Consider the following 25,803-nt stretch of genomic DNA (forward strand, 5'->3'; position numbering starts at 1 on the left):
GTCCAGTTTGTTGTCCAGCTGCACACCCAGGTATTTGTAGGTCTAGACAAATTCTACACATTCTCCTTTGATGGTTACAGGAACCGGGAGAGTTCTAGTTCTCCTGAAGTCCACCACCATCTCCACCATCTCCCTGGTCTTGGTGGTGTTCAGGTGCAGGTGTATACAACACAACAAAAACTCATATAGATTCATGCCTGTGCTTTCGAGTTCAAATTATTTGTCGTGATGGTTAACTATGCCAAGTCAACTACGAACTATGCGAAGTCAGAGGAAACTCTGCCGGATGCCCGGAGCGGTCCAGACGTGCAAATCGGTCGTCCGACCAGGGTGTAGGAGCGAAAGACTAATTGAACCATCTAGTAACTGCTTCCTTCCGAAGTTTCCCTCAGGATAGTTGGCGCTCGCAAAGCAGTTTTATCTGGGAAAGCCCATGACTATAGGCCGTGGGGCCAATAAGATCTCATTTAATGATGTCTTGGTTATGTAACTCTACCGGAATGTAAACATTTTTTTGTATCCCAACAAAATAACACCGTTACATGAACTCCGTTATTCCAAAGTTCGATTGTGACATGCAGTTATCTACGTCAATCACAAAGGCTTTTGAGTGAAAGGTGCTTAATTTGCACAGGATATTGGGTAATTTATTCTCTCTTCTAAAAGCTGATCACAGACGAGAACAAAATCCCATTTCAATGTTTTAGCTGTGTTTGAATGGTTGTAGTAGTGGTCTAGTATTTCAGGTTTAGTTCTGAGGCCCATGGCCTCAAAAGACTTGCCATTAATTGGACAGAGGAGTTCTGCAGTTAGAGACAATAATGTGACTAGTAATGCAAGCGTACCATCCACGTTGTAGACTTTCAAACCGGCCAAGTGCTTGGCGGCACGGTGCTTGGAGGCTGACAGGAGCGCCGGGTTGTGTAGAGGGAAATCCCGGTAGTAGTACTCCAAAACGGCGAGAGCCGCGTTCTGAATGCTGCGGGACACACAGAAGAACACGGGTTGTATTTGTTTGAAGGCTTAAATTGGCCTCGGAATGGGGTTTCTTTAGGGTTTGCACATGTTTTTCATGGCCAAATTCAAGGACTTTTAAAAGCATTTTTTCCCACTGTGTTTCCTTTTTTAATCTCGCGTGTAAATCTTCAGTAAATCTTGAATATATTCATATATATATAACGCGTGAATATAATTTTGGAGACAAATCTCTTCCCATATAGGTGGTGGGTAAAAATGACTAATACCGTGTGTACTTTAATTTTTCAATTGCAGGAAGTTGCTCCAATTATAATTTACCAACGGAAAACACTACCATAAACTTTTATTGGTACATAATCTTTGCACTAATTCACATTTCATAGTGACATGTTTAGGTGTAGCATGCGCCTTCCCTTTTGGGTGTGACCGTAAGAGGCAATGACTCTTCCTAGGACAATGTCATACAAACTCATGCCAGCTGCTGTTATTCGCAATGAAAGAAACGCGACAGCAAAGCCATTAGCAAAGTATAATTCTTGTCAAGAAAATCTTGAAAAATTTCAAGCATATCCAAGCAAAACACCAAAAAATGAAGCACTTTTCAAATCCTTGAAAAGACAACATTAAAATTCAAGCATTTTCATCGATATCAAGAACTCATACAAACCATGTATTTTAACCAAGAGCACCATCTCGAGGGGTAAAAATGAAGATGGGTTGTTTTTTTTTCAATTGTCATAAAAAAATTTTTTTTTTTAATTTGTTATAAATTGATGTAGTATTTGGTAATTCTAAATTTAGGTTTTATAAGTCTATATGGATGCAACATATTGAAGCTGCTTCTAAAATCAAAATCCATTTATATATCCATTCGTTTGACTGTCAAAGGTTGTTTAGAGGAACATCATATATCATTTTGACCACAAAATGTCACTCACTGTATTGTCTGGTGCAACTGAAAACGAGTGCTAAAAAGCACAAAGAAGCATACAAACCCAGGTGACTCAAAGTGACCATAAAGCATCATCTTTAGAATTATTTATAACCAGGCTTTCACTAGGTTTTTAGTTTGGGGGGTACCCATTGCAGCAAAATGGCGGACAATCATGTCAGCTCCCTTTCAACGAGCCTCATGTTATGTAAAATAAATGCACATTTTTATGCTGACGAGTATTCTCGACAAATGTATGCTTATACAAAAGTTAACATATTTTTGCTCATATCGCATACTTTTATTTCATAAATGAATTTTCTTTCATCATCAGGAGGTGCTAAATAATACTCAATGTCCCTTTAAACTAAAACATCAGTCTTCCCATGTGCTCCTAGGCATGGCTTTGTGAGCCTTTTTTGTGTTTTTTCTCAGGATAGGTGAACCTACTAAATCCTATGTTACTAAGGAAGACTAGCCGGCTTTGGGGGCTCAACTTTCCAAAGATTCTCAGGAGTGCTTCCAAGTCCGTTTTAAGGGCTTAACTCAGATACTTTTTCTGAATGTACAATTTCATTGGGTTTTAAGACTTTGGTGAGTTGTGAAGTATGGCTAAAACGCACAATGGTCATGAAGGTCTTTCATGAGGCACAAATTCAAATATGGCTCTTATTTATCCTGTCAACTTGAGCCAATTGCTCCCCTACTTAATGATTAAAATCACCCCTATTAAGCATGACTAAATCTTATAGACATATTGTGGCATATATCTACTATTACTAGGAGCAAATATTTACATTAGGTGAAAACAAAGTTTAATGAAATATGATAATAGGAAAAAATGGAATTGCATAATTATAAGAAAACGATATTAAAAAATATTTATACAATTATTTCTATGGCAATGGCTATAATACCGTTGTTGACTATGCCAGAAATGTCAGTGAGAAATAAGGATACATATAGAAATGTTTGCCTAGATATCTGTGAATCCAGTAACACCAAGTCAGAGAAGTGGTCAGCAGACTTTTGACTCGAAGGGTCTCGTGCCGTTGAAACAGATTTCAATTCCTTCACCTTTTCACAGTGTTCATTTTCAGTTAGTCTTTTTTTGTAGTGAGCATGTTTCGTCTGGCAGTGCCTCCTGATAACATATTATTTGAAAATATTTCTTGGCAACTTAACCAGATGCAATTGTATGGGATTTGGGTGAAAAAATACTCCAATTTTCTCTTGTCCTGGAAGCGGTAGCCCTCACAGTCAACTTTCCTTGATTTTTAATGTACAGTCGCCACGTGGGTAATTAAGTCGGATAAAATTCTTACAGAGAGCCGAGGGCAAGGTGGCCAAAGGGCATCATCTGGTGAGATAATCTCATCTCATCTCATTAGCCGTACCGCTTATCCTCATTAGGGTCGCGGGGGGGGGGGGGGGGGGCTGGGGGGGCTGGAGCCCATCCCAGCCATCTCCGGGCAGTGGGCAGGGGACACCCAGAACTGGTTGCCAGCCAATCGCAGGGCACACAGGGACAGACAACTCATTCGCTCATTCACACCTAGGGACAATTTGGACCGGCCAATTCACCTGAAATGCATGTTTTTGGAACGTGGGAGGAAACGGAGTGCCCGGAGGAAACCCACGCAAGCACGGGGAGAACATACAAACTCCGCACAGGAAGTCTGGAGCTGGATTTGAACCCACGACAGGTTCCCATGACATGAACTGTGCCGCACAAGCGCTAACCACTGCGCCGCCGTGCTAATAAATATAAATTTTTCCCACAAATTTGCTTTGTTCAACATTACTGACTTTTAATTTCATGGCAGAGGCCAAGGGCCTATAAATATGTAATCACGGGCCACAACTAGCCACTGGCGGAATTTGAACATGCCTAATCTAGCATATTCACTTCGAAGAGATTCCCATTGTATTTTGTGTTGACCTGATCCTTGAGTTCTTCTCTTTTTACTTGTTGGTTCTTCCATGCGATTTTAACGGGTGAACATAAACGCCTGACATTGAAATACATAGAAACAGATAACATGCTTTATTGACAAGGCCGCAATACGTTCGAAAAATAAATGCCAAAATTAGGAATAACATTACTAGTTTAACACGACAATATTAACACTTTATGATGACGTTGCCGTCTGCTACCATGACCAAGACGATCCGGATTAAAGCCAAAAATGGGAAAGACGAGATCGATGTAACAAAGAAATTATTTTTTGCAAATTTCTTTTTACATTTCTTTTTTCCTTGTATATAATTTGAAATGATCAGAAAACTTACAAGTTGACAGGTGCGTGAATTTAAAACAAGAATAAATAATCCTACTAATAAGTAAGCCATCCAAAATGCTTCACTCATCACATGGTATGTAAACCCCTAACCTTTGTCACCTGATCATATAAAACCAAAACATGCACTAACAAACCCATAATTTCTACTTTTGATTTGATTTCTAAAAAGGCATTCAAAAGGAACTAGTTTGTACCTGAGCTGTCCGATGTTGTAGTGACGGGTTTCTCCGTCAGTGGATCGGATGATGCAGACGCTGAAGCTCGGGCGTAAGTGACGGAGCTCCAAAAGAACCACCGCCAGGTAGTGGACGAAGAGTTGCGAGTCCACCAGGGACACTGCGAACTGGACCACGCCGTGGTAGTCCTCATCCTACGGTGGAAAATAAGGAGCACCCATGATCAAATATAAGTAGATGATGAAAATTGTTAAACAGAAAGGAAGGTTGACTGATTAATTTCACTGGAATTTTAAAAGAAAAGGGTGGTATGCTTCCTCCGGGTCGGGGAGGAGGTCTTGCCCCAAGTGGAGGAGTTCAAGTATCTTGGGGTCTTGTTCACGAGTGAGGGTAGGATGGAACAGGAGATCGACAGACGGGTCGGTGCAGCTTCTGCCGTCATTCGGACCCTGTACTGGTCCGTCGTGGTGAAGAGGGAGCTGAGCCGAAAGGCAAAGCTCTCGATCTAACGGTCGATCTACGTGCCTACCCTTACCTATGGTTATGAACTTTGGGTCATGACCGAAAGAGCACGATCCCGGGTACAAGTGGCCGAAATGAGTTTCCTCCGCAGGGTGGCTGGGTGAGAAGCTCAGTCATCCGGGAGGGACTCGGTGTAGAGCCACTGCTCCTCCGCGTTGAGGGGAGCCAGTTGAGGTGGCTCAGGCATCTAATATGGATGCCTCCTGGACGCCTCCCTCGGGATATGTTCCGGGCATGTTGGAGAGATTATGTCTCCCGGCTGGCTTGGGAACGCCTCGGGGTCCCGTCGGATGAGCTGGAGGAGGTGGCTTGGGATAGGGACGTCTGGGCTTCCCTTTTAACGCTGCTGCCCCTGCGACCCGACCTCGGATAAGCGGAAGACAATGGATGGATGGATTGATGGATGGAATTTTAAAGATTCAAAAGACGTAAGCAAGGTTTTTCGTGCCAAATTTCGTTTGCCCAAGCAGCCGGGCCAGATGGAAAAATTACTGATTGATTACATTTTTTGTATCTGCCGATCTTGCAACAAAACAACATTTTACTATTTGTAGTCAAACATGTTTTGTTTTGCAGGCCAGAATTAAAAAGCCTAGCGGGCTGTAAGTGAGCCGCCCATCCATGTTCTCGAATAACACCGTATGTGAGGAAAGAAAAGGCCACCGTTCGAGATGACATTTTTGAGATACGAGTCGTTGATGCATTGGAATGAAGGAAGTCAACTCACTTGAAAACAAGAAGTATGTGAACTGTGTAAGAATTAGCCTAATACTAACACACAATGAAAAACCGCTAGAATGGTTTTTAACTCATTTCACTGAGGGCCACATCAGCTGCCTTCAAAGCCTCAGATGTAACTTATAAATGGAACTAAATGCCATTAAATTTTAAGAAAAATAAATGTATATTGTCAATGTAAAATTACAGTTGCATGTAAAAAATTTAGCAACACACAAAGGTATATAATATGTTAATACTTCACTGAGGGTCACAAACACTAAAAAATCTCCTTGGACATTTTGGGGATAATATCTCAAGTACACTCATTGACATTTATATAGAAACACTGCCTTGTAGTGGCACTGAGCGTGCATTGTAGTCGACATGTATTGTAGGAAATCCAGCTTTTGGTCAAAGCACTCTTTTGACCCACTTATTTTTTGGACGCAGAAACCTTTTAAGCTCTTGAGGGCCACACAAATTGATGTAGTGTACCAAATTTGGCCTGCAGGCCATATGTTTGATACATGTGGCTTGGACCAAAAAGAATAGCATCTATCTTGTGGCACAACAAACCTAAGAATGGCAACTTTTAGACAAAACTGTAATACTCCTTGGCAGATATTTTGTTTTATTGTTTCCAAAGAATTACTAGTATTTCTGTGTTTATTCTTTGGTCACCTGTATCATTAGATGATGACCTCACCAACATCTTCGACAGTCTTTCATTTGCTGACCAGTGCAGTAGAATACTCAAGTTACCTTTTCATTAAATGTCGAAGTGTCCTTGGGCAAAACAACGGAACCCCTAATGCCCCTGATAAGCAGGCGGGTGCCTGCCATGGTTGATGGTGCTATCGATGTGTGAGTGAGTTTATGTGTGTGTATGTGAATGGGTAAGTGTGAAGCACATTGTAAAGCGCTTTGGGAGGTCTTCATTGTCTTGAAAAGCGCTATACAAATGCAGACCATTCACCATTTACCATTTGTTTGAAAGAAGCAAAATGGCATGGCTTTGCTGGGCAAATAGAAGATTGGATGGGCTTCTTGAAGTGGTGGTCAGGAGCTGCAGTGCCAAATTTGGCCAAAGCGGGCATTTCAAACCCTATGAAGGCAGATGTTTAACGGTTTTATTGGTGTTTATTTGGGGTGCCTTTACACTACACCTGGCAAAAGACACTCGATTCAGCTGTTTCGGAGCCTATAAGTCACATACAAACACACACACGCATATACACAAATTGGGATTTATAAAGCGGTTTAGATTTAAATAGATTAAGTGTCTCCTGGTGGCCAGGTTTTTAGAAAGATAAATGTACTGTGGGTTTAATTGAAAGACAAATTGTAGAAAAGATCAGTTTGCATGTATTAATAAAAACGTTTACATTTAAAAGTGATTCGGGATTCAATACTAAGCTCTAATTTTGTGAGACTGTTCTATATTTTAGGGGCACATACCCAGAGCAAAGAAGCTTGTTCTCTTGGTAGATTAGTTTTGCTCAATTTAAATATTATTTTTCTTATTTTTTCATATTTTTACCTTTTTTTTCAAGTGAAATATGATTTTTTAAAATTTATTCATCAAAATTAAATGCCAGCGGAACAGAAAAAATTGACTTATAATAAAGGATTTTTCCTCAATTTTCCAAACGGACTATTTTCTGTGCAATCCACTCACTTGCGCATCGAGGATTCTGACCCCGTAGAAGAGCCAGTAGGACATGGTGAGCAACAAAGTGAGTGTGGTGAGGAATGCCCGGCAGGCGCAAACCCTGGGCAGGCTTGCACGGGCTGGCCGCAGAAAGAGTGCCCAGATGGCGGTGAGTAGCATGAGCAGCTTGAAGGACAAGGACAGGAAGAGACCTTCACAGGCGGCGCCACAAGGCTGCAGTCTTTCAGGCCACATGATAACCGGGAGAAGCAGGAAGACCAGCGGGGTGGCCAGCACCAGCAGACCACCGAACAGGCCCACAGCTAAGGGGAGGTAGCGCCGGAAGCCGAGGGCTCGATCCTGGAGGCCTTTGCCCAAGCCCACCACTTCTTCTTGGGATATGCTCAGCTCGGAAGTGCCTGTCACTGCGGTGGTAGTTTCCCCCCAGTTGTCATCCTAGAGGTGAGAAACAATAATTGTCTTTAGTTTGGAGATGTCAAAGTCAAAAGGAATGGGGGCATAATAAAAAAAGTTGGTTCCAAGCAGAGGACCGAACTGACGAAATGTTGAACACTTTTTAAAATTACGCATGGTGTCAGGACCAGAACGGAAACAAGACCCACTCACGTAAAGTTTCTCACAGTTTTATTGGGAAGAAGGGAAAGGATTGCACAAACAATCCGGTGATCGCTGGTCGTGGGGAGCAGGTCGCTCTGAACGCGGAAGTGGGACTTTTGTGGCGAGCGATGGTGGTGTCGGGAACGGAAAAAACGGGTCGGTAGCCGGGATAGAAGAGCAAAAACGTGATCGGGATCAGAAACAAATCGAAAGCCAGGAGAGGAGAGTAGACGTGATCGCGATCAAAAAACGATCGTTATTTGGGGGGGGAGAAGAGACGTGGTCGAGATCAAAACAGGATGTAATTCGGCAAGGGAGAGCAGACATGGTCTAGATCAAAACAGATTGTAACAGGAGGCAAACAGGAGCAAAAAACAGGACAAAAGAGTACTTGCCGTGTAAAAACAGAGATTTGCAGATGGACCAACAAAAGGGGACTGACAGGACACCCTGAACTGGTTGCCAGTTAGTTTCAGGGCACACAGAGACAGACAACAAAATCGCTCATTCATAACTAGGGACATTTTGGACCGGCCAATTAACCTGACCTGTGAGCCTTCAAAAAGGAGTCAAAATGGCACAAATTCACTGGCACCCTTTTGAGTAAAACATTTGGCATTGAATGAGTTTACAGTTGAGATAAAGGTTTGACAGAGGAGATAAAGCAGGTTTAAAGCTTTAACTTGAGTTTAAGCTTTCATTTGTGATTGAAATCTGTTTCAACTCTTGAGTTACATTTTTATCTTTCTCTACACTAGTTTTTACACGGGCAATTATTTCGTCCTATTTCCCAATGGACCATTACAATGACACATCTTCGTGCACACTTTGATGTAATGTAGGCTGAAAATGCACACAAAATATAGATCAATTCCCCCTTCACCCGTCATCGTATATTACACTCACATTCTTGCTTTTGATCCCAACACCGCAAACACGTTCCAATTGTCACTCTTTCTCATAATTTATTTGCCGTTCCATCAGTGTGAAGAAGCGCGGCATAAATCTGCCAACAGGATAAAAGCAAGATGTGTTTACGAGGGTGTCCGTTTTGATGGACTGGAAGAGCGGTGTGAGAAGCTTTCTCATCATTTGGGTCCATGCTTAAGGAATTTCTCTATTGTGTAGTTCTCAACTGGTCTGACTTTAGAACCCACCATTCTACCCTAATGTCAAGCTGCGACCCAGAATAAGAAATAAATTCCACTTTTCAAATGAAAGGATGATGCAGTATAAAAAAACAAAAAACAAAATGACCAGCAAAACCGCAACGACCAGCGACCCCCTAAAACTGCTTTAGAATGCCAAAATAAATGAATCCCCAAAACATTAATAAGATCTGTACCTAAACAATAAATAGTCAATTATTTTGATAAATATTCTGGTAAAACAGCTAAAAATACAACATTTTAAAACCATCTACCGTACTTTCAAGCGGCGCTTCAATGTCAGACACTTCTGCACCATTTCCGAGCTTCGCAATCATTTCCTCCTTCGGCTCGATTGTTGTTTTCACTGTTTTCTATTTTCCCTCATCTTACCACTAACTTTTTGGGACCGATTGTTATGTGCAGCAAAGGGGACATAAAACCAGTAAAATCACATTTAAATGAGATGTGGTGCCTGTCAAACATAATCAGGATGGGGCAGATTGCCTAAACAGGAAGAAGAGATGGAGCGGCCATCCAATCTTGAGAAGTGTAATTGATCGTCTGATTTTTTTTCTTCTTTGCAATATTTTGCCAAGGCACTGAAATTAAGTCCGCGACCCACCTCTGGGTCCTGGTCTACCAGTAGATAAACACTGCCAAAAGATGTTGTTTTAAACCCCTTTCCTAAAAATGCACTGCACACATTTTGCAAAAATCCACATGACCGTATAACAGGGGTGGCCACATTTTTTGAGTTGCGGGCAGCAATGGTTTCAAAAAGAATTAGAGAGAGTCTTAAATTTGGTACCTCGGTATTTTGTTTACGTTTACCTGCACAAGTTATGGTTCATCCAATTGCTTTAGAAACACACAAATATACAAATAAATGTATTTCTTTACAAATAAAACTTGAGTTGAAAGTAATAGTAAAGTAATATATCCCTTTTTTAAGCACTAAATTTGATCATTTGAATTGAAAAACTCAATACAATAGGGCTACTTCGGAAGTGTTTTTATTGCATGTAATCTTATATTCCGTGGGCCGTAGTTTGGTCACCCCTGCTAAACTGTTGCAACGCAAACAAAGGCCATGAATAAAATTACTAAATTTTGTGCAGGCTTGGAGAGTAACGGAACACATGGAACGGCAAAAATGATGTTGGACAGCTGTTTGGATTTATTTTCATTTCGTTTCTGTCGCATTTTATTAGTTAGTTTTGCCGGAGATCAAAGAGATCAAAGCCAGGAGAGAAAGCTTACAGCGTGTTGTGAGCCATAATTTTATTCATATTTATTTTCTTTTGTCTTTTATTAGCATATTTGGTATTGGAGTAATCAAAAAGTAATTGAAAGTAATCCAGTTAAAGTAACCCTACCCAACCCTGCCTAGGGACAATTTGGTCCAGCATTAACCTGGCATGCATGTTTTCGTAATGTGGAAGAAAACTGGAGTGCCCGGAGGGAAATCACACAAGCAGGGGGAGAACATGCAAACTCAACACAGGAAGGTTTGATCCAATGACCTCAGAACTGTGCCTCACACACGCTAACCAATGCGCTGCCGTGCTGCATGTCATCAAGAAGTAAAATATTCACATTCTTGTTTAACTTGCATCATTCTGCTCATAAAACGTATTATTTTCTTAATTAATAATACTTATTTTTCCATATTTCTCCATCTACAATATCAGATTATTATTTTATTTTTATCCCCATTTTATAAGAATGCTCCCATTGTGCAGTAAAATGATTACATTGAACAAAAAGATTAGCAAGCAGACATTTTTTTTTTCGCAGGGATAGTCACATTGCTTTATCTCAACATCTACAACCTTGCTCTATGAATCATTTATCACAACAATATCAATTATGCATGATAATATCATGATAACCCATTACATGGTTGTCAATGCGATACTTTTTCATGCAGATGATTTAGCATCTTTACTAACAATAATGCTTGCTTTCTCTAACATGTATTGTCACGATTGCATAGCCTTCAAAATGAATAACTTTGTTCTACAAAATAAAGTAAGCCGTTATTTAAACACTGTTGATAAGGACTATAATTCATATATATATATATATATATATATATATATATATATATATATATATATATATATATATATATATACATGCGGCACAGTTCTGAGGTCTTGGGAACCTCCTGTGTGGGATCAAATCAAGCTACCAGACTTCCTTTGTGGAGTTTGTATGTTCTCCCCGTGCTTGCGTGGGTTTCCTCCGGGCACTCCGGTTTCCTCCCACGTTCCAAAAAACATGCGTTTCAGGTGAATTGGCCAGTCCAAATTGTCCCTAGGTGTGAATGAGCGAATGAGTTGTCTGTCCCTGTGTGCCCTGCGATTGGCTGGCAACCAGTTCAGGGGGTCCCCTGCCCACTGCCCGGAGATGGCTGGGATGGGCTCCAGCCCCCCCCCGCGACCCTAATGAGGATAAGCGGTACGGCTGATAAAATGAGATGAGACTAATGCTGATTCTAATAGCTACAACGACTGCTACTACTATTACAGGTACGACACTAACTAGGATGAATAACATTACAAATACTAGTCATAAAGATCATTTTTGTGTATCAAAATCATCTCAGAGTCATGGTTCCAATAAATGGCAGCATTGCCTGATTTTCCAGTCACCCTATACACTCCCTGGTCAGGGTGCTCCCAATCATCATACGAATACCCTTGTCTTACACTCCATGTTGCCGGATCGTCACTGTACTAATCTCAAAATATTCCCTCTACAAGACTATAAGATCTTCATCCTAAAACATTCGTCTCCAGGTATTCTCCTCAAGATATTCCTCAAACATTTTTGTTAACCCTCCTCCAGTTTCTCTCGCAAGATTCCCCTTCTAGGCACTCCCAGCCCCGCCCTTGTTGTCAGTCGTTATTCTCATATTGTTATTAGATAAACACCCCTGTTGGGGTTTGATTGCATCCCCTTTTTTCAAATTCTTGTGTACTGTATTTGGGTCTGTCTGACTACGTGACACTCATAAGCGATAGATTTTTTTTATCAGACCAGATGTGCCGTAGTCCTTTATGTCATGTAAAATAAGTGCAAATTTCTTGACCTAGGGATATTGATGGTTCATTTAGTATTGCTAATTGCCCAAATCAATACTGTTTTTTTAATGAAGATTACCACTAGAAGTTGCATAAAAATATGTACTGTCCCTTAAATTAAATATGATTGTAACATTTTCAGGTGTTAGGCCTCATGACTCATATGTTTAAAGCCACAAACATGTATACAATCACATTTAAATGTATTCAACAATAATTTATAATATCAAATCACATCACTAATCCTAAAAACTCTTTTTTTATCGACATCAGGCTAAAGCAATCAATCTGCGAGCATTCCACAACCGAGGCAAGCGTTCATGTGACCGAGTCATGAAATCGCAAAACAATAACCCCTCTGACAGAGCTAATACACGGTTGCCATTAACCCCCCAAGGATTAACCCTCAAGATTATCGGCACTCTAATCAGGCTGCCGGATCACTATGTTAATGCAAAGAGCGGACCGTGAGGCTCAAGTAGGAATTACTGCAGTGCAGTACCCGGTCAGATACTCCACTGGGGAGACAGGATGCTTGCATGGATTCAAAAGCACAAACCATGAAAGCTCTCCTGATAACTTTGGAGATTCACACAACAGCAGTTGCCGCAGCTCACTTAAAAAAAAGGCACACATTAGGTGATCTGGAACCTTACGAACATGGAGTTCATATGAATGAAAATGATATAGATACAGGGTATCTCAAAAATGATATATATATATATATATATATATATATATATATATATATATATATATATATATATATATATATATATAACTCATTTAATGCAAGACATCTCTCTTAAATGTGAAGAGCTGGTGCCAGACAATTTTTGCCATTTTAACTATTTTTTGAAGGCCTGACTTCCTCGATTCCCCAATAAAGCTTTGTGTGAACCGTTACGCGTTTGGGTCTACTGCCTGTTCTGGTTCTCATAGAATGGAGAATATGTTCATGTGAGCGGTCTTAGCATGCTGTTTTTCAATTATTTACTGTGTTAACGCTCGTTCGGACTTGGAGCTAACAACGGCTAAAGACATTACGGATTGAAAAAACAAGTTTTGTTTCTTTCCACTAAATGCTGTTCTACACAGAGGATACAGGATATGTGCATGTGAGTGTTATTGTTATTATTTAGCAAGTTGTTGATGCTAATTCAGACTTCGAGCTATTGACAGCTAAGGATGTCACTTGCGCTGAATGAGTTAACAGCCTTGTCAGTAGAAAAAGCGCTAATGAACTTTTGCCACTAGTGGTAGAAATACAACATTGCACTCCTGTCCTTGATGCGTTAAAATGGTTAATTTTATCCTCAAGCTAGATGTACTCATGAAAAGAGCCACACCTGGCTCGCGAGTTATACGTTCCCGACCCCTGCTCTAGTCCAAGAGATTTGTATGTGGTTTCAGTTCAGACAGGGCCAGGAAATCCAATCTGCTACCCACTGGCACAACATCCGAGGACCACAAAGAGACCAGATCGCCGCCAGCCTCAGGTCAGTGACGCTCGTGTGAACACGGCACATCGTCCCTATCAGCTTTCCTCAAAATGTCCAAAGGTGATATGAGGCTGTAGGAATGTGCGGCTGCTTACATAGGTCGGGGGTAGGGATTACATTACACCTGTTTTAAAATCGCTGCATTGACTCCCCGTGCATTTCGGGATCGATTGTAAGGTGCTTTTACAAGGTTTTAAACTTTGTATCAGACATAATTAATCAAAAAAATATTTAACTTTCAACTTTTGAATGAACCTTCAAACAACACAACCCAAATGTAGCCTTTTACTGTAACATAATTTACTTTTTATATCAGATTTTATGTTATTGTTCTGCAGTTCTTGTTTTTTTATTTTTTTATAATTTCAGTGTTTTCTTGTGTGGAGTTGGTCGGGATACAGTTGACAGGGCGGTTGCATGTCCAATCCATCTCCATCCATGTTGAAGGATTAACAAGGCAATGCCATAAGTTTCTAAAAGTGTTTACAGTATTTGATTTATAGACTGATTTTTATTGTTTAAGTTTAGATGTAAAGTTTATGTACTTCTTTTTTTTAACTTTTTATTGCAAACTTATGCAGTGGTTAGCACATTTGCTTAACACTTTAAAGGTCCTTAGCTTTAGACCGGGTGGAAACATCTGTTGGCCTGGAGAGGGATGGGTGTCATGAGGCTGTATTTGCCCAAGACACACCACAGGAAATGTTGCCCCAACGGCCCTAGTGGTTAAGGCAGGGGTGGGCAATTAATTTTTATCAGGGGCCGCATGAGAAACCTGAATTGTGTCAGAGGGCCACACACTTTCTTTCATTGTAAAATGCTCAAATTAAATATTTTGAATAGCTGATGCTGATAATCAGAAGAATATAGCACTCTGTAAATATTTATATTAGGCTATGTGAAATTGTCGTGTATTGGTTAAATAAGAAAAACAATCATTGAACCAGTGCAATTTATTTTTAACTTGTTAATTTCCACAAACAATAACTTTTAATGTTCTTCACCTCATGTCACCTCTTCAGTGAGAATAATCCAGTCTGTTCTGGGCTTGAACAAGAGCATTGAAATCCGGCGGAATGTCTGAAGTGGCTATGCGAAGGACAGCTGAGAGGTGGTCATCAGTCATGGAGGATCTATGTGTGGATTTATTAAACTTCATAACTGAGAATGTCTGTTCACAACGATAGGTAGATCCAAAGAGGACTAGGATTCTCTGAGCATGCTTCCTCAGGTGTGGAAAGTTCTCCTCTTTGAGGGAGGAGTAAAAATCCAGCAGTGAGACTGACTTGAAGTGATCTGCCAGAAGTGTGTCAGACTGCAGATCTATGAGTTCCATCTGAACTTCACTTGGCGCATCATCCACACTGCATTTGAAGGGAGAAGAGACCATGTGCATTTCACTCTCAAGAGTTTTGAAATCTTGAAATCGCCTTGAAAACTCTGCATGCAATGTTTCTAACATGGTTGAGTACTTTTGGAGGTGATCGCCTGATCTTTTGGCTTCCTTAAGTGTTGGCAAGAAGGTCAGAATGTTGTCCTTCACTTGGCTTGAGAGAAGCTGCAGTTTTCTCATAAAAGCCTTCACTGCACTGTACATCTCATGCACAAAAAGGCCCTTGCTCTGCAGTTTGACATTAAGTTCGTTCATTAGTGCAGTCACATCCACAGTGAATCCGAGGTCTGCCAACCAGTCTTCATCTGAAAGTTCTGAGACGTCATGACCTTTCTGAACACAGAACTCCTGAATCTGGTCTCTCAGGTCCCAGACACTTTTCAGAATTTTGCCAAGGCTGAGCCACCTAACAGTGCAGTAATAGCTTATGTCACCATGTTCAGCCTCATTTTCCTCCAACAAAGCAACAAACTGTCTGTGATTTAAAGCTCTCGCTCTGATGAAGTTAACTATTTTAGTGACAGAATCAACAACATGTTTCATTTTTAACACTGTCTTACACAACACTTCCTGATGTATGATACAATGCAAAAATGTCAATTTCTGATCAGGGTTCATTTCTGTCACTTTATCCTGCATTCTCTTTAAAAGTCCAATATTTTTCCCGACAAGATTTGGACAACCATCTGTTGTCACACCTGCAAGCTTGTCCCATTTCAGTCCTAACATGTCCATACATGCATTTACCTCTCTGAACAAGTCATTACCTGTGGTTGTCCCTTTTATTGACTGCATGGCTGCCAACTCCTCCGTGATTTGAAAGTCTGCGGTTATCCCACGTAAGAAGATGAGCAGCTGGGCGGTGTCACGTATATCGCAGCTCTCATCCAAAGCCAGAGAAAAAAAGTCAAAGTCGGCCGCTCTTTTCTTCAACTGAAGCTCTAAATTTCCCGCGATGTCCTCAATCCGCCTCGTTACAGTGCGTCGGGAGAGTGAAACGTTCTCAAACGCGCCCTTTTTTTCTGGGCATATCAGCTCAGCAGAGTCCAATAAACACTCCTTAATGAACTCTCCGTCGGAAAATGCCTTACTTTTTCTGGCGATTTTATGAGAAATTACATAACTTGTCCTGACGGCTGCATCTCTGGAAGTGTGAAGTTTAGTGAAAAAACCTTGTTGGGTTTGTAGTTTTGCTAGCAATGCATCAGACTTTCTTGCACGCTCTTCACCAGACAGGTTTCTGTATTCATCTTCATGCTTGGTCGTGTAGTGGCGACTCAAATTATATTCTTTAAACACAGCAACCTGTGTACCACAGACTAAGCACACTGCTTTACCTTTAATTTCTGTTAAGAAATATTTGGCAGTCCATGTCTTGTTGAAAACACGGCATTCGTTATCAACTTTTCTTTTCTTGGGGTGTGCCGACATCTTGAAGGGTACCCTGGCGAACAGTATCACCTTCACTCACTCAAGTGTATACGCGCGTGAAGGCGCTACGTCTATGACGTGTATATGTAGTCAAAATAAAATTTCAAAATAAAAGTTTATTTTTTTTTTATGGTGTATAATTGGTCCTACGCGGGCCGGACAGGGACGTACAAAGGGCCGGATGTGGCCCGCGGGCCGTAATTTGCCCAGGTCTGGGTTAAGGGATCCATCCAACCAACCAACCAACCAACCAACCAACCAACCAACCAACCAACCAACCAACCAACCAACCAACCATTGCAAACTTATTGGCACATGGTCTCAATGCATTATAATGTACTATTTTACCATACAGAGAAGGAAATCAAAGCTTCAATAACACTTCTTCTGTGGTCATGGTCCTCTTTTGGGGGTTTCGCTAGGTGTCATATCAATCACACTACATTAACCATTTTATGTGTCTGTGTATTAAGTTTTCTGGGTTGTTGGGTGGTGAAAAAGGAGGGGATTTGTCTTAGTGAAAACTGAAAGTTTCTTTAAAGGACTATTGAGTGTCAATTAATTGGCTGGAAAAGTGCTTAACAAATACATTTGATTTAATTGGATTTGCACCCAAACATCAAGAAAACGGCGGCGGATGATCAGCCGAACGTAATGGAAGGCTTGCAGGGGTCACCACCAGCACAGATTACCTTACAACACCCCCAAAGCACGAACACGACGTGGTGGCTTTGCCAATGAGTCACGTGACATCCTGGAATGTGTGTTTTGTCTCGGAGGAGGCAGGAGGATGGAAAATAGGTCGAGCTTTGGAATTTCTTAGCAAAGACTTGCAAGGTTTTTTTCTTCCTCTAATGATGCTATTACATCACTGCGGCACCTGCATTCTCGCCTGAATGTCTTATATTTCAGTTGTGACCATTAACCCCTAAAATCCTAATCCAAGACAAACCCAAAGTTAATTAAAGGCTGTTCTTGAACCGTTAAAAGAATAGGGATGATTTTGTTCTCTTTGGAAAGGTAACACTCTAATGTTTTGTCCCAATCTGAAATAATCATAGCTGGCGCTACGAACACTAATCTAAGTTTACACCGAAATATTTTTTTTTAAACCCGCCTGAAACTTTTTGGTATTCACATGCCTGCAGAAGTGTAGCACGGATATCTCATCAACAGAAAAATCGGGCGCTCGAAGCTTGTTGCAAACTTCATGCATGTATAAGCTCAGTGTTCTTGCAATACTATGTTATTTTGATATTGAAGTGACCCTGTGTGTATGGGAAGCATTGTTTTGATATTGGAGGTATCACAAATGAAAAAAAAAAAAAACGACAAAGTGAAAGTTCTGCTTGAAATGAATCCATCCACAAAAAGCTGTTTATTTTTAAAGAAGTCTTCTTGAAAACGAGTACTTTCATGAAACTTAGCATTGTTCAACTATCGTTTACTAAACAATGGTCCAAATCAAAACAACATTAATTGGCTGGCACCGGCACTTCCTGTTTGATGGAAACATCTGGCATTGAATGAGTAATGATACCCAACTGAGTTAAAAAAAAGGCTTAGGCTTTTTCCACTGGTTCTAACTCTTTTGCCTCACTTTTAGCAAAGCTGTTTCAGGAAGAACACATTAGGTAGGAGGAATGGCGGCTAAGGGGAGTGCTCAAAGGTGATATCATGCTCATCTCTGTTGGTGTGTTTTTTGTATTTGTTAGTGTAGCCTAAAAATGGTTGAAAGACCTGCTGCATGAAGAGTCCAAACGCCAACCCAAACCCCAAGACATATGAAAAAAAAGTTTATTCAAGTGCGTCTAAGAAATCCACATACTTGCACGAGCAATATGAAACAGCTGACTAAGGCTGCAATGATTAGACAAGCAATGAGATGGCAGCAGCGAGTAATAAAGTTCCAAATTCCATACAGCTCTCTTAAAGTTCATTTTCATTTAACATCACCATTTTTTTTCCCAAAATTGCTAAATGTTCACTTTGTGTTATGAATAATATTAATACAATTATTATCTATCATGTTACTGTGCTCGCAATGAGTGAGGCTTGCAATTCCCTTGCCTCATGGCAGAGGGCAATAGTGAGACCAAGGATTCTTATTTTTTGCGTACACCTCAGTGTGCTTAAGTTCAGTTAAGATATGAATTAAACTCTCAAGGCACAGTTATGAATACAAACACATTACATATCTCATTAATTTTAAATGTAGTTTTTAAACTACTTTTTATTGTATTAATTGTATTTTTCGTGCTTTATTGATATTTTAGATTTGATAATTAATTATTTGATTAAAACACAATCAACCAATTGAATATGCCAACAATAATTTGCTGCATAAGACCTGAACCCAATAATAGTCTTAAAGGGACAGTGTGTATTATTTTGCGCCTCTTAGAGGTAAAGGACTTCCTTCATTGAAAAAAAAGCTATACATTTGAATAATAAGCAAAAATACGTTACCTATCATAGGGGCCTGAAAAACCTCACCAAGTTATAGATTAGCTCTGAAAGACTGCAAAACAAATAAAAAACATTGGACTGCTGTCCCTTTAAGCATTGATAGTTGCCACATTATAACATCAATTTTTGTACGTCGTCAACCCGGCACCGGGAAACCTTTGTGATGACAAACATTCTGTGGGCGAGAAGGCATGCAGAGTTTCATACTTTTTCAATTAAAAAATTTTAGCTTTAAAATAACATCAAGAAACCGAGAGACTGAAGGTTGGTGTGCTATAAGCTAGTTAAGCATTTCCTGGTTAAATTGCGTTACGGGTGTTTTGCTATAAAAAAAGAAATCATTGTTGCTATGGTTACAAGACAGAAAATGAAAAAAGGCACTCTGTATATATGATTGTAATATACGGGTCAAGCTGTGCAGTAGCAACTGTAATCCTCTGTGATCTGTTGACACTATTGTATATGTTGCTGAAATGTAATACCGGGATTAAATACAGTGGGACCTCCTTATAAAAGCTTAATTCGCTCCAGGATCCTGCTCATAGCTCGAATTGTTCGTATAATGAGCGAATAAGGCTGTAAAGCTAGGACCTTATCTTTACCGTTTGGTTGAGATTTTTGGCCGTCACAAAGCTATGATCTTTGATTTTTGCAACTCGGAGATGGCATAGGAGCTTGCTCTGTCCACTCCACGCAACGGCCCGGTATTGCAGTACCTCCGGGAACGGTGCATTCGCAATGATCGCAGCAAGGCTTTAGGGCTAGGACCTTAGCTTGGCCTTTTGGCTGAGAGTAAGTGTCCCGGCTCCTAGACTTTGTAGCGTATTATGAACTGACCGATAACGGATAATGGATAATGATTTATGAACAAGCTAAATAACCCTTAAAACCCCCAAACCCCCTCATGCTATGAAATAATTTAATCAGTTGCCGTCATCCCAAATGCATCCAAGTTGATCATAAATAGCTATGAAACACAATTTCTTGATCGCTAAAGGCTCCTTCAAGTAGTAATTAAACACAAACAATGCAGTAATAAGATAAATAACATGATATTTATGAAATGATATGTGAGTTTATTATGAACTATTACCACGGAGACAGTCTATGCAATGAAGGAATGTTACCTACCTGTCAACTAAAATATTCACCCCATGTGACTGTTTTTGTTTTTCTACATAGTCTGTCGTACTATGAGTAAATAGGTACAGTAAGTGTTTGTGATGTTTTTTTTTCCATAAAATTTATTTGTAGTAGTAGTCTTCATGCTGAAACTGGAATGAACTGATGCTGGCGGTGAGCGGTCATGACCGGTGAGCGATCTCTAGTGGTAGGATCTGGGAATGTTCGTCGCCTGAACTTTCCGTCGTATGCGGGGAAAGATTTCTTTTGCATAAAATGTCTCTAATTTGGGCTGAATGATGGCTGTGTCTTCCTCCCTGCTATCTTGATTTGTCTCTCAACCCTGAACTGTGACGGTGACACAAAGAGCATGCCTGGAGCCACATGCGCACTGGGTTACTGCGTTACTGGTTTACTGGACATATTTTAAGCGATAAGCAAGTTTGTTTACATCAGGGAAACTTTGGGAGCTGTATGGTATTTTCGCGTTTAGATACTTCTTATCCTGAAACTTTCATATGCAGAGACATTTGTAAGTAGAGGTTCCTCTGTATATCGAAATTCTTGTGTTTGGAGGTGATTGTATAATGAGGTACTACAGTATTGTGCTTGAAGCCCACAATTGCAGTAATACCTGTCCGTCCTCCCCAGGGTCCGCTCCCGGCGAGGGTTCGCCCGGCAACGGTTCGCCATTGTGAATCGGTGAATCCTGGGACGATGTCTCTGGAGGATTGATGATGACGGCCTTTTCCGATCGGTTGTTGTCCTTACTGCTGCAGGCCTTGTGACGTTCACGGCCACGCTCGCTGAGTGCAGGACCAAAAAAAAGGACATTTTATCATTCAAAGTGCAAACTGAAAGCTTTGTTGATCGGACTGTGTATTACATGACCGCTAGAGGTCAGTGGAGTGTGTGGGGTCGGCAACCCAAAATGGTTCAATAGCCGTATAGGACCAAAAAACGAATGTGTCTAGAGCTGCAATAAAATGACAGCGTTATATAAACTATATAATGTATATTAGCTATATTAGCCTCCTATCAAAATGACTAAGTTAGATTCACCACACTTGTGGAGATTGATGACTAGTCTATTGTAGGATACCACCTCAAGTTTAACCTCATGACAAAATTTATGAATTATAGTATGTTTCATGACTTGATCAAATGAAGAAAATGCAATAAAGAAATAATATTTTGATATCAGTTTTATTTTGCGGATTCGTAAAATCATAAACAAAATGGAACGGCATAAAGTGCCCCCCGTCTGGGCAAAAAAAGAATAAAACGCAGCATGCCTTCATACCAATTAGATTTAAACTAACTAATTTAAACTAAATATAATTATATTAATACAGTTATTGTTTGATTTCTGTGCAGCCCTTTGAGACTCCTTGTGATTAAGGGCTATACAAAAAATCGTGACTTGACTTTTTACCTCTGAGCTTCATGACCGTTCACACTCCCGCCAGTGTTTTTAAAAAACAGCCACCTGCTTGGCTTGTGACGATGCCCCTTTAAAAGGCTTGGGCCTGTACAGCTCGGTTCTAACACTGGTGACACATGAGAGAGAAAATAAGCGAAGGAGGAATGCGCTAGAATTTGCATTGCAACTAAGTTCTCCAGGCAGGAGTTCAAGGCGACAACCTGTATCCCGTCTCGTTACAACCCGATACTAGTGAGTTAACATTTTGAAGCCGTCACTAACCACCCGTCAACCCATAGAGCTGATCTACATTCTCGTACCTTAGTTACACCCCTAGTTAAAATGCTATAGTTATTCTTCTCATTTACGACATTGGAAAACATGAAAAGTGTTTTGTGCCATATTTGTCCTCCCGTAGAAATCGTACAACAGTATAAAAACAAAAATATATTTCCCTTTCCCTTTTTTTTCAATGCGGTAATATTTTTGGAAAAGTACCAGGGAGCCCCTCGGCAGCTGCGGGGTGCCGACCCCTGGTGACTGAAAACAAGTGATAAAAAGCACAAGGTGGAATGCAAACTACGGAGAATCAAAGTGATCAAACTGTGTCATTTTTCTTTCTAAGCCTCTTGTGAGTTTTTTTTTTTTTGGGGGGTATCTGTAACAGAAAGATAGCCGACAATTGTGTTAGCTTCTTTTAGGTGAGGCTTATTGTTAAAATAAATTGTTCATCGTGTACAATGTAAATAAATAGTTGATTTTTGGATTTTATCGTTTCTGTGCAGTGATATGAAAACGAGGGAAGAATAAGTAAATGGTAATTTCTATTTTTACTATTGGACACCTTCAAAACACTCGGCTTGTTTTCACTGTTATTACCCACTGTAGTTTGTTGTGTTGATTAGTATGCTCTATTTATATTATTGTCATTATTGTCCAATTATTTTGCTGTTTTCTCATTTCAACAGCCCTTAGGACTGACTTGCATTTTGTCACACACATTATTTATTAAAAGAAAGGGCTCAGGGTAGGGATGGGAATTCCTTATTCCCCTGTCCCCCTAGTAAGTCCAAGATCCTTTGACGTCTTCTCTTCTTATTTTGAGTGTCTAAAAAGGTTTAAACTTAACACGGATATCATGTAAAATAAATGCAAATTACTCAAACTAACAGTATTTAAAATGATGGGCATTTAAGTTTTAAGGAATTATTTATTTTTCTTGTGAAGTAAAAACATTGATTTTTCAAGTTTTATTACATATTTTTAAATTATACAACCCATTTTATGATTTGTTATTTTAATATATTTTGACCTATTTTTTATTTTGCAAAACATAAATAAATAAAAACATATTTCTTAAAATAAGTATTATTTGTGCTTTTTGAAATACATGTAGTAGTTTGAGGCACATTTTAAACGTATTGTTCTTGTAAGATAAATACAAAATTAATTGGTGAATTTTATAGTCATCTAATCTCATCTCATTAGCTACACCGCTTATCCTCAGTCGGGTCGCGGGGGTGCTGGTGTCACGGTCGCCTTGGTGACCAGTCTGCCCCGCCCTCGGGGCAACAGCTGTAGCAGTTCCACTAATTGTGTGTCTGCCATTTAAGGCTGCATTGTGGGCTCTGCGGTGGCTGGTTCATTACATTACTTCTATACACAATCCCGGTCTGTTATGCTTGTCCTGTTTTAGTCTGTTATGCCTTGTCATGTTTTAGTCTGTTACGCCATGTCCTGTTGAGTTCGTGCCGGAGGAACTCTGTATTGTTCTGTTTTGCCCCGGAGTATTGGGCGACTTTTATTTTATTAAATAAAACTTATGGATCGTCAACGCGTATGAGTTCTCCCTTCCTGCCTCCTGCCTCTGTTCTGGTCCGATCACCCCTTCCACGCCACCACGCCTCGTGACAGCTGGAGCCCATCCCAGCAATCATCGGGCAGTGGGCAGGGCACACCAGCCAAAGAATTGGTTGCCAGCCAATCGCAGGAATTTTAATAGTATACTGTTTAATTATAAGAATTTAAATATATATTTTCATTTCACTATATTTAAACCTTTTTTTTTTGCAAAATACGGAAAATGAACGCAACTTTTCAAATGTAGCAGATGGGCAATAATTCAATTTGAAAAAAAAACTGTGTCATTCTTTCCTACTGTATGATTTTTGTTTTTTTTTGCTTTAAGTAGTAGTTTTAAAACATGTTCAAATTGGAACACATTGTAAACTATATTTTTCTTGAAAAGAAATTATGGGGACATTACGACATATTTACAAACATGAAAGAAATGTTTTTGGAAATTACAGAAGAACATATTAAAATAAACCAATTTTAGAAATGTGACTGGTGAGAATTTGCTAATTTTCAGTACAGTTTGATTTTTTAAACTAATTGTCCGCCGTTATGTGCCTCTGTATTACTACTCTTTTTATAAGGAAATTTATTTTAAGACGTAGTAAAATTAGAGAAATAATAGATTGCAGTTTGATATCAGTCTGAAAAAGGGTCATTTTGGAGACTAGGGAACTTCAAATACATCAAATATTTTTCTATTATTTCTTTAGAATTTTTGTAATATGACTGTAGTTGTACTGTTGTCATATTTCTGCTGTAATATTGTTGTATTACTATTCTTGTATCATAGTGTTACTGTAGTAGTTTTTTTTCTGTAATATTTTTCTCTCAGAATGAAATCAAAATAATATACAATATTAGTTTGTTGTATTTACGGTTTAGATTTAGTTTTGTAGTCATTTTGTGTCTTTTTCATAGGATTTTTTTTTCGGACAAGCAAAGGCACAACGTTAACAAAGTTGGCACCCTATTTTTTTATTATTATTATTGGTAGCTCGTTTACAATTATATATATTGCAATTATATGTATTCTGACCATTTCATATTTGGCAGCTTGTTGAAAAGACCAAACAGGGTGCATGTGGCCCACGGGGCGTAGTTTGCCCACCCCTGCTCTAAATAATACACAGTGCCCTTTTAAGAAATTGGACTGGATTATTAAGATGTTTTCATTTGAATTTACCAGGCTAGCTAAGATTAAACTCAAATAATTTGCCAGCCAGACGGAGCACATCAGCGATTAGATCCTCTGAGCCGTGACTGTCCGAGATCACGTGACATTCTGTCTTTTTTCACCCCTCCCGCCTTTGAGCAATGCATCTTATGATCACGGCAGAAGTGAGGCTGCAAGAACTCACCCATGTCGATTGGATCTCCCCGAACGGCTGGAGTAGCCCGAGTGGGTCGACTCGGTGTCCATCGGTGGGGGTCGCTTTGTCTTTGTGGAAGACGGGGCTGAGGCTTTCGGCCAAGGTTGCTATGGAAACAAGCCCGTAAAACGTAAAAGGGCTCGGGGATCCGAAGCTGCTCACTACAACTTTGTACGACTTCTGTGGCAACCGCGCTGACCTGAAAAAAAGAAAGAAAACAAAGTAAGCACACAATTAACTTAGGTCAAACACAATTTCTGCAGCTCTGCAGTTTTTGGTCAGAGGTGTTTGGAGGACAGATGTTGCCAGATGTAGAAATTAATGTGTAAATTCATAAATACCTACAACTATATGCCATGGAACTATATAAACACATAGATAAATCACAATAAACCTAGATATATGCTATAACCGCAGGTTATTTTTGCAGTTTGTCACATACTTTGTCATATATTTATTTTACTACTGTATTTCTTTTGTCATGTATTTTAGGCATGTATTTTGTTGTGTATTTTGTATTGTATTTGGATGTGTATTTTGTCACAACATAAGGTGTTATCCAAATGAGGAGGCGACCCGTTTGCCTGAGCTTTTCACCTATTGGTTGATCAGTGAAGAAAGACATTGCAGTTGATTGGTGCACATGCTGGTCAACCAAATAGGTGATTCGCTCTGCCAGATTGACCCGCCCAGTCGTTTGAAAAAAAGTTTGGTGTGAAAAATACACGACAAATTACATGACAAACCTAATGACATGGTACAGTATGGGTCACAATACGATGCAAAAGACACAACAGAATACATGAAAGTATAGATCACAAAGTACACGACTAAATAAATGACAAAATACACAATAAAGTAAAGGTCACAATACAAGACAAAATACACGACAAAATTCATGAAAAATTACATTACAAAGTACACAACAAAAATATGACAAATAAGAAAATGACAAAATACATGACAAAATGGATAAAGGCTATTATTTTTGTCTTTGGAATAGTTTTAGCATATTTTTGAAAAATTGTAAAATATAGACCTCAGACAGTGCCAAAAAAATACTGGCTTTTTCACCCCCACAATATATATTTATTTGT

The 25,803-nt window shown here is 39.7% G+C and overlaps 1 protein-coding gene and 1 pseudogene across 1 annotated transcript in view; one reads left to right on the forward strand and one right to left on the reverse strand.

The window, feature by feature from the left end:
• Nucleotides 1-25,803, reverse strand: part of LOC148353141 (vang-like protein 1) — a 59,112-nt gene that overhangs the window by 23,003 nt on the left and 10,306 nt on the right. The window contains exons 2-6 of the mRNA XM_088353036.1: nucleotides 24,695-24,905; nucleotides 20,691-20,862; nucleotides 7,309-7,737; nucleotides 4,407-4,582; nucleotides 846-979 (exon numbers count right to left, since the gene is read on the reverse strand). Coding sequence (XP_088209162.1) covers nucleotides 846-979; nucleotides 4,407-4,582; nucleotides 7,309-7,737; nucleotides 20,691-20,862; nucleotides 24,695-24,756 — 973 coding nt within the window. The 5' untranslated portion in view covers nucleotides 24,757-24,905. The remainder of the gene's footprint in view (nucleotides 1-845; nucleotides 980-4,406; nucleotides 4,583-7,308; nucleotides 7,738-20,690; nucleotides 20,863-24,694; nucleotides 24,906-25,803) is intronic.
• LOC148353142 (U2 spliceosomal RNA) lies at nucleotides 19,524-19,672 on the forward strand (annotated as a pseudogene).

This window comes from Urocampus carinirostris, chromosome 14, assembly GCF_059441175.1.
Source record: "Urocampus carinirostris isolate Australia breed hairy pipefish chromosome 14, RoL_Ucar_1.0, whole genome shotgun sequence".
Classification (NCBI taxonomy): Eukaryota; Metazoa; Chordata; class Actinopteri; order Syngnathiformes; family Syngnathidae; genus Urocampus; species Urocampus carinirostris.